This window comes from Convolutriloba macropyga, chromosome 7 (genome assembly GCF_964194025.1).
Source record: "Convolutriloba macropyga chromosome 7, txConMacr16.3, whole genome shotgun sequence".
NCBI lineage: Eukaryota > Metazoa > Xenacoelomorpha > Acoela > Convolutidae > Convolutriloba > Convolutriloba macropyga.
Window position 1 is genome coordinate 36,310,655 of NC_134474.1, and position 10,429 is coordinate 36,321,083.

Genomic DNA, 10,429 nt, shown 5'->3' on the forward strand with positions numbered 1-10,429 from the left:
ATGGTGGTATAGGATGCATGCATTACGCTAGGCTGCATGTTTAAGGGACGCTAAAACATGTGAAGATAGGCGCTTAAACATAGTGGTATAGCATTCGAGTTAGAATTAATATACAGATTACGCAAATAGAACATCTGGAAAACTATCAAGATGCTTAATAGAACCAACAATTATTCGCTCAAGATTTTGAAAACTGAAAAAAACATTATTGAGTAAGTTTAGCTCTAAAACGCTTTTCGCACACTTAAACAGAAAACTTGTGCGCAGAGCTCATGGTAGTGCTCTAAGTGAAACGTAGAATACACAAAACGTACTTTCAGTTTCACTGATAGTTTGAACACCAAACATGAGCACAGCTGCAGCAGCTATTTTGTCAAGAAACAACTCGCTATTGAACAGCAGTGCCTTAGATGCAGGAGGTACACGAGATGCACCTTACAGACGAGGATCACTCATGCAGATGGCGCAAAAAGCTGGCCAGGAAACGCTCAGTAACCGCACTCAGAACAGGAAACCGTTTTCTTGCAAATTAGACCATTAAAATTTATACAATCTATCGAACCATCTAACAAATCAAAATTAAAAACTAATTCCTGACGAAAGCCGGAGTCGGCTGCTTTTTTTAGATTATTTATTTTAAAATCAAATTGATATCATATCAACTTTAGAAGATTCGTCACAATCAAAAAATTTTAATTAATCGCTTTCGAGTAAGTCTCAAACAAATACTTTGTGGCTGAAAAACTTTGAGAATGAGTGGTAAAATAAAAAGCCCCGTCTTCAAAATAACAACACATCGGTTTCCTGATTGGTTCAGAGAGGTAATGGACAGATCATTTCACAATTCATTCACATCAAAGCTTGGCTCTAATACTTCCTTCGCAATAGTGAGTGGATCCAAGCCACCTCTACCGCGACGCGGAAGCGTGCAGCTGAACTCAACGAGATTCAAAGGACCCAATGGCTCAATATTTGAGGACTCACGAGGCAAGTACCAACTTGAGAAAAATGAGTAACATATCGAATTCTTGACGTTAAAAATTTACTGTAGACTATAGCGGCAGAAAAAGTAAACGAAAAGCAGCCAAATTTATCGGAGAAAATTAGCCTGTAGAGTTACACCCATCAGTTGCAAAATAAATGTATGGACTACCAATAAAAACAGACAACTGATATCGCTGAGAAAAGGAAAATTGGAGACCATTTCAATTTCATTTCATCTTTATGTTCTATTTAAACTAATGAAGCAAATTTTCTCAACCAAACACTTCTGTTCAAGGGCCCGCCAATCACCCAACTTAACTACGTGCTCTCAATTAAGCTCAGTCATTTATAGAAGAGATCTTTTTGTGATATTATTCCCATTTCATCTGACGACTGATCCCATATAATGTCAAAATACTGACCACCCACTGTTGCCATGAAAAAAGTTTATCTAGGAAAACAAAAAATAGTAAAATTAGAATATGTGAAAGCCACAAAAGAACGAGGGAAAAGTCACTTCGGATTTTCAAAAATGGATGTCAAAAAACTCAATACAATGATCCTCCTTAAACTCACTTTGTACCAAATATCAAGTAGGCAATTTAATTGTAAGGACAGAACTTCTATCAGTAACCAATCAAAATTTCGCACCAACAGCCCACCTGATCCCCGTTCAGACGCAGCCTTCTACTAAAATTGATGCCATTGAACGAGATCATCCAAAAAACATAAATTTGACTTTATTTATGCCTCCGTTGAACGAAAAGGGATTGAAAGAACAGTTTGTGTATCTCCCACGTCTAATTTTTCTAAAATTTAATTAAAATGCACCCTTTGACACCTGAACCAGATTTGGTCAGAGTGCAGAAGTCATACTTTTTGAGCGAGAGTCACTTTTTCATGAAAAAAATGATCCTAAAGAAGACCATAAACTCATAAAAGTAACAATTAACAAGCCAATAAAAATGAAGTCACTGAAAAATGAAGTCAATGAAACAAGGGCTAATTTGAGTTTTTGACGCTCGACCAGAAAAGCGTAACATGCAACAGCAGCAATCATCCAAGACTCTCACTATCAAAACACTTTGAGCCCAAACTAGACACACCTTTCAAAAAACATAGGATGGTAACACGCGTTCACAACAGACAAAATCAAATCATTAGCATAATTGCCATGACTGCGATTTTGTTTCGCACGCCAAAAAACAACAGGACAAGTCCTAAAAATTGAAAAATTTTAGCGTTAAAATATCAAAAACGAAAGCAGCATTCAAAAAGTTACTCTAAAAACAAATGGTATTAGCCGATAAAAACATTTGTAGTAACATTCAAGCCGAGTAAAAATTGAAAATATTGAACGGAATCACCTTTATTTCGTCACAGAACAAGCAAAAGTTCGAAAATTCACTATTTTTTGAAAGCAAAATACTTCAAAGTCACAAAACTATTAGCTATAAACTGAAAAAAAAATAGATCCACTAATACCTGTTTAGCATCCGATGAGACCTGTCATTATTGATACTAAGTGACAAGACGACAACATTAAGAACAAATACGCACATAAGTAAAAAAAAAGACGCAGTATTTTAGGATAGCTACTGCTAAAAGTCAGTCGATCACCTGAAAACATTAAAGGTTCTCTAATGCCTCATTACGAAGCCAAAAGTAGCTCTTTATCTTTGTAAGTAGCTCTTTTAAGTTGCTCTCTCCTTTAAATCAGAGCCTCATTGAGGCTGATTCTCAATATGAGCCAAATTGACAGACTTTTATCTGAGGCTAGAATGACAGCAGAAGAATCAACGCAAGATGAAAGCGATTTTACTGAAGTAAGGAATAAAAGAAAACATTTCAGAAAAGTGCTAACTCCAATCAACAATGTAAGACCGATGATTGTTTCAATTGATCCAAGACCATCACAAATTCAGTTTGCAAAAGCAATCAGGTCGAAGTTTCCAGCCGTCAAGATTAAGCAAATAAGAGAATTGAAAAACACTACCGACTTCTTTATTCAACCAGAGGACCTCACTTCAAGAGAATGCTTGATGCTGTCACTAAACCTAAATCAGGCCTTTCCAAATGCAAAAGTGAATTCCAGGAATACACTTCATAAGCATTGAACTAAACCAAGTTTCGTCATTGTAAACGTTCACCACAGCATTACTGAAGATGAGGTAAAAGATGAACTTTTAAATAACAACCCAATGAACGTCACCAAAGTTTCACGATTAACAAGTCGAGCAACGGGCCAACCAACAAGATTAATACGCGTGATTACGGAATCAAACAATCAAGTCAACGCAGCTCAAAAACATGACGTCAAGATAGGCTGGCAGCTATACCGGTGTGAAGCAAGCCGAGAACCACCACATGTTATGCAATGTTTCAAATGTCAAAAAATTTGGCCTCTCAGTAAGGGATTGCACTAATGCAATTCGATGTCTTCGCTGCTCGGAAGATCATAGTGTTAAAGAAAGCACTGTTGCAAAATAAAATGCCAAACGCTCAAACTGTGGGGGTGCTCATGCGACAGTTTATCGAGGCTGTCCAGCATATCAGCATAAGTTAGCAGAGGCCTCAAAAAAGATAAATGAGAACAAATTCTCAGCCATAGCTAATAAACTGAACTCTCAAGCAAAGACTGATCTAACGCAATCAACTGAAAAAATTGCTGTTCTAGTAGCTGAAGTTTTGAGCAAGATACGAACAGTTCTTAACACTATGTCCTACAGTGACATAATAAATATTGTCTCTAAAAGCTCCTCACAAATCTTCAATGAAAAAATTGATGGTCAGCGAATACATGACAGCATAAAAAGCGCAAAAACAGCTGTTATTTCAATTCAAACAAACAATTTACCAAACAGCAATAACTTTTCGCAAAATGGATAAGCTCAAGATTTTGCAATGGAACTGTCGCGGACTAAACAACAAAATTAGTGATCTGATTTTGTTTTCAACAGAAGAAGAAATAGATGTAATTTGTTTGAATGAAGTTAAGAACTGGAAAAAACAACGTACCTCAACAACTACATCGTTGCAACGGAAACCTTCAACAACGGTCAATATGGCTCTGCTATCTTAGTGAAGAACAGCATTGTTATCAAGCGAATAGAACCAGTAGAAAAAGAAACTGATAGCAATGCCAGAATACTAGAAACACTTAAAATTTGCCTTAAGTTGCCCTCTTTCGATGATTTTTGGATAAAAACTGCTTACAATTCCCATGGAAAACCGCTCTCGACCGATAAAATATTTTCAGGAAAGTTGAAAAATTTCTCCATATGTGGCGACTTCAATGCTCCCCACCATGAACAACACTGCCCCTACAATTCTGAAAAGGGGGAAAAGCTCCTAAATATTATTGTCGAGGGCACTTTTAAACTGCTGAACAACGGTTATCACAACTATCAGTCATTTGACGGAAAATGCAAAAATATGTTAGATCTGCACTTTTGCGATAATTCACTTTTTGCCCATTTAAACGAATTTCAAGCATCAGAAGATTTAGGAAGCTATCACAAAGTTACGATTACGACCCTTAACCTGAGAAAAGGTGAAGTTTTTCAACTAAAATCAAAAATCAACTACAGAAAGTTTGGAGAACAAGCAAGAAAATTACAAAGATCATCAAGTCTCTGGCATGTGAAGTATCCAAAAAAGAATGAATTAAATCAGTTTAGCACCAGTTTAATTGAATTAATACACAAATCTTTAGAAGACTCCAGAGTTGAGACGCAAAAACTGATAAAAATGAGGAGAAAAAGGCGAAATGAGCTCAAAATAGCAGTTGGCGATCACTATACCTCTTTAAGAACGGGGATAAATTACCTACAGAAAGAAATTAAACGATCAATGATGCAATCAGAAGACAGAAAAAGAGCAAAGGTCTTGGAAAGTGCATGTGATAAGGGTAGCAAAGGCTTCTGGGAAGCAATAAAAGAACTAACTAATAAAAACGAGCCCAAACAAAAAACAGCAGAATACCCAAAATTATTCTACAAAGATTGCGTGGCGGTCACCGATAAGGAGAAAAGTGAAATGTTCAAACAGCTGCTAAAGGACACAATGAAAAATCACGAAACGGATTCATTGATAATTTCTGAACTCTGCGACAATATTGAAAATGAAACAGAAGCTATAATAAATACAAATGAACATGCTGAACAACTTGTCATTGTGGTTACAACAAAAGAATTTGATGAAATCTTGGAAGAGACGAGAAAAACACTCCCTGGGCCCGACAAAATCTGCTACAAAATCCTTGAGGAATTACCTAAGAATGTAAAAGCCCTTGCCTGTCTCCTTTTATCTAGCTCCATAAATAACTCGTTCGTTCCAGTTAACTGGAAAGAATCCCAGATAAAAATGATACCAAAACAAGACAAAGACCGATCGAACGCTGAAAACTACCGACCCAATAGTCTTACAAATTGCATAGCCAAAATATGTGAAACTGTTGTAAAAAACATCGTTATTGAATATTGTGAAAGCCAAAATATATTCGGCGAGACTCAGAGTGCTTACAGGAAACACCGCTGCACCACAGACAACCTCATTAAACTCACTCAGCACGTCAGTGAAGCCTTTCAGTGGTCAGAAAGGGTTGGTTTCGTATGCTTGGATGTCGAAAAAGGGTTCGACGCTAAATGGCGCCTAGGACTCGTGCACAAATTAAACTCGATAGGGCTAAAGAATTCAGTCATAAGGTGGATAAATTCATTCTTATCGTAAAGGAATGTGTTTGTGAAGATAAACTGCACTGTCAGTGATAGCTTCAGCCCGACAACTGGAGTACCTCAAGGGAGCGTAATTGCTCCTCATTCTCTTTCTCATTTACGTCAGTGGTTTGCCGAAAATAAAAGCCCAGAACTCACAGTTCGCTGACGACTTTGCCCTCTACTACAGGTCACGATTCCCCAAATTAATTGAAAAACATCTCCAATCATCACTGAATAGTCCAATTAATTGGTGCGACTCATTGAAAATCAAAATTAACCCAAATAAAACTCAAAATTAACCCAAAATCAAAATTAACCCAAAAAATTACCTGATCTTTAAAAACCCCTCAAAGAAAGAATCTTCTCTACAGCTCAACATAAAAGGAATATCCATTCAGAAGACATAATCGATAAAATTCGTGGGTATCATTCTTACTCCACACCTCAATTGGAATGAACATTGCAAAGATTTAATACGAAGAGCGAACAGCAGGCTATTTCAACCCTAGAAGCTTAGTAACCTAAACGTTAACGAAGAAAGCCTAATTTTGGTTAAAAAATCTTGGATCAGACCACTATTTCTGTACTCGAATGCTTGTTGGCTGGATCAATCGCATGCCCTTATCAATAAAATACAAAACGTTCAAAACCGAGCCCTTCGAATTTGCCTTGCAAAACCATGGGCTAAGATGACTGCTCAGATTAGTGGCTAAGATGACTGCTCAGAACTAAACAGAAGGAGGATCGATCCCAGTTTAATCCCGGAAATTCAATATCAAAGATCTTCAACTTTCAGACAACAGAAATGGGCTAAATGACAGAAGAAAAGCAAAAACTGAGAAAGGAAAACTAAGTAAACAGGAAAAAAAGTACAACAACAAACAGGAAAACAGATTGATAGATAGTGCAAATGAAAATTTGACAGTCGTATAACCAAAAGTAGCTGTCGAATTGCACAGTTGCGAAGAGCACAAAAAAATGTTTAATAAAGTAAATACAATTACGGTTCGATTCCAACTCCAGCAACTTAACATTTATTTTCTTGAGGCGTTTCCTCCATCCAATGAACTGCATAAAATTTCTAACGTCTTGAAGAAGAGGAAAGTGGCGCAGTTGTCAACAAAGCGTGGATTATTTACGATAGAAAGAACATTTTTTTTCTCCGACCACGGTTCGAGTCCAGCTCAGTTGCCTCCAACTTTCCTTATTATAATTATTTTTTCCCGCTATATTAACAATATGAAAAACAACAGAACAATCAGACGTGTTAAATGTATTCGGCCAGCCGCTCGCCTAGTCAATTCGGGGCTGAACAGATCACAGCTGTCATCAATATCTTTATGCGTTGTTATTGACCAACATTTACGCCTTCTTTCGAAGCCTCTCAATTCTATTTTATTGATGACTATTTTACTATTTTCCTCAACACTCCACTGATTTAAAAAAAACGTCTGCGAGATTAACCAAAAACATTCACTCTTGTGTTGCGCGTGGTTTGGCTTCAGTGGTTTTATGGTTTAGGTTAGCGTAGCACTTTTATTTATCAATTTCCTAATTCTCTCAGTTTTATAATAATGCTTTTTTAAGTCAGAAACAACGCTTTTGTTTATTCTTTTTCTCCCTCTCTTAATCAATCATAACCGTTCCTTTTTCTCACTTCAATCTTTTCTTTTTTGACAGCGAAGCAGGACTATTTGAAATCAGGGCCACCGATCTAAGCCCTAGCTATAATTGAATCAAGCGGACAGTAACATATTTGAATGAAAGCTGAATTTTTGTAATATCATACATGACACTTAGCGCGGACCGCTAATAAAACACACAACTGGGAGCTTCGGTTCGAAACCGTTCAAGTCAGTTTGTCGATCACCATTTTAAATTCGCAACGACTTAAACACTGAAAGAACGAATCTTTGAAACGAAAAACCTGCAGAAACATAAGTCAACTTAGTGCAGTAAACTATTTCCGCGAAGAAACAGAACATCAACACGCATGGGTTCGAGTCCCACCCACGCTCATCGAGCATTTAAAGTTTTCCCATTCAATTTTATTTTCTTTTTATCATACTTACCTGGAGAAACTATCACACTCATTTTAAACAATTTCAACGAGGCTAGCCAAGAAAACGATCCACTAGCGTTTATATACGTCAAGTTCAGCCAGCAGAAGTCCTCCATGGTAATTGAAATGGCTGAGTGCATCTGAGGCAGAGGAAGTCTTCTACTGCAGTTATATAGAACTTTCTTAACAAGAACTTCTTAAACTCATTTTTATAAACTAAAAACTCCTCTTACTGTGTATATAACTGTGTATATAACTTCTTTCACCTCTAGTTGTACATAAATTGTATTGTATAGGGTAAACACAGAAGTCAAATACTAGCACTAAAAAATTTCTTTCCCAAAAACAAAAAATTGATCCAACACCCTTATTGACTCCACTTCAGAAGGAGCTTGAAACAATTTTAAGAGTCAAAACTACTCGCTTTTTCATAACGAGACATCATCAAGAGTAATAAAGATTAGTTTAAAAAATACAATGATCCAAAAAATATGGCCATCAAATATGGATGATAAAACCTAATTTTTGCGCTTATCTTCAATAAAATCTCATCAACTTTCCGACACAAAGGGCTCTGAAATGTTTAAGTTCCGCTGAACTCATCGCAAGCCTGTATGGCTGATTTAATGATAAATGTATTTAATGATTAATGAATTTTGTTTAATAATGAATGAATTTTCATTAAAGTTGCAAAATTGGCTAGTTGAAAACGCTTAACCAGTTGCAACAGAATTTTACGTTCTCGTAAAATCTAACATTTTAGCCAAACTTAGCTGAGACTTGCCCTTTGGCCATTTATTGTCCCAAATTTTCTGCTTTTGTTCTGCTGCTACAGTATTTGCATATACATTTACTGCTACATGCAACCGTTTCACTTCCCAAATCTAACTCATTATGCAACTCCAAACCAATGGGTATTTTATGTTCTGTTCTCAATTCATCAACCGCCAGGTTTCAAGATGCCGAAGAATTCCAACGTAGTGCAATCTCAAGCATCGTCAACCGGATCAAAAACAGCTCAGAGCGAAGCAATTCAGCACCGCACAAACTTTCAACGCCATCGATTGCACCGACTTTATCTGACAATAAAAATACATCAGATGCCAAAGAGCCAGAACAAGCTCAATATCAACAACAAATGAGACAAGAACAAACGCAAAAACAACTCGAAGAACTCAAAACTCAACTGGACTTACTTTCAGACCAATTTGATGCCCCAGCGAATCCGAACGTTTCCCAAGATTCTAAAAAACTTCACGAGTTCAAACAAAAACACGAAAAAGATTGGATGAGAATGCAATCAAAACTGAAAGAAGAGAAGCGCCGAAAACAACTTTTATCTCAAATAGGAAAAAATGAACAAACCGAACTTGACAACCTCAAATCTCAATATCTCGATATCCTTAAAGATCTTCACAGAGCTGAGAACATAAAAGATTACTTGACAACTCGAAAACGGGAACTATTCATGTTAAAGAAATTCCACCAGAGCGATCGAGGCACAATGGCTGCTCAGAACTTCAAACTAGAAAAGTTATTTCTAGAAAACAGAGCTCTCAGGCAAAAGGAGTTGCAACGGGTCAGGTTGGCCCCGGAAGACGCATGTGAAGATGTCGTTTTAGAAGGGCAGGCTTTCCAGCTGAGTAAACAAATTGGCAGAATGAGACAAGAGAACGCAAAACTGAAACTTCATCTCAGTGAATTAACAATGAAATAAATGCATTTTCGGATTAAAACCAAATCAAGGCCGTTACAGAAGCAAACGATGAGGACCGATATTGTACAATTTTGCACATGTGGTGTGACATATAATGTACAAAACAATTAATTAATAATCTCAGAGCACAACTTACATTACTATGCCTGGCTTGCATCAACGGTTATTTTCAAACAAAAATTTTTGAAAATGCATAAGTTATTGGCCGAAAAACTTAATTTTGTCTGTTTAACACCATCATAAAATGATGTTAAAAGGGGCATGTTTGTTCCGACCCACTTCAGTGGGGGAGGAACTATATGCTCAACTGTTTTTTTGTTGAGTCAATTTTCGCCAATCAATATTGACCAATTCTTCATACAGAATTGTGAGTGGTATCATCATGAAGCTTGTCAAGCGTAGAATATCAAAGTAAACATGAATTTCGTGTTTTTAAAGGAATTACGGAGGTTTACAGTTATGTGAACAGTAGGCTCCTTGCCGTTATTTTGTTCACATTTTTCTTACTTTTTGCTAAATTTTGATATGTTACAGAAATGTTACAGAAAGTCTCCTTAGCTTTACGTTAAAAATGAACGAAAACTGCTGAATTGCTTGAACCAACTCTTTTGACTTCTTGAGTTTCTTTAGTCCACTTTATCACAATTGAGTGGTGTTGCAGACAGACGAACTGATGACACGATCTGCGTTTACTCATATGAGTGATAATTTTACTTCCAGTTCCTAAGAACGTTTCTCTAATTTGAATCGCTTTTAATCAAAATTGCATCATCTATTTTTGAAATATTAAAATTTTTGTGTGCCAAAAAATTGATTACGCACTTATTCTCAATAGTTAGGTTTTTAACAGCCCCACAGAGATAGCAAGGCTGGTTTTGGTTTCATAGTTGATTTCTGCAAGCAAAATGATTCCATTTTAATTTTGCTCTGTCATCTTTTAAAACATTT

The 10,429-nt window shown here is 36.6% G+C and overlaps 1 protein-coding gene across 2 annotated transcripts; it reads left to right on the forward strand.

Moving 5' to 3' along the window:
• Positions 1–234: 234 nt before the first annotated feature.
• LOC142342822 (uncharacterized) lies at positions 235–9,678 on the forward strand. Of its 2 annotated transcripts, XM_075394420.1 has the most exons (3): positions 235–516; positions 818–985; positions 8,692–9,678. In XM_075394420.1, the coding sequence occupies exons 1-3, from the start codon at positions 347–349 to the stop codon at positions 9,479–9,481; spliced, it is 1,128 nt and encodes a 375-aa protein (XP_075250535.1). In that variant the 5' UTR covers positions 235–346; the 3' UTR covers positions 9,482–9,678. The 2 variants fall into 2 exon arrangements, with proteins under 2 accessions (XP_075250535.1, XP_075250534.1); XM_075394419.1 differs by lacking the exon at positions 235–516 and having other exon boundaries at positions 761–987; positions 8,724–9,678.
• Positions 9,679–10,429: the final 751 nt, after the last annotated feature.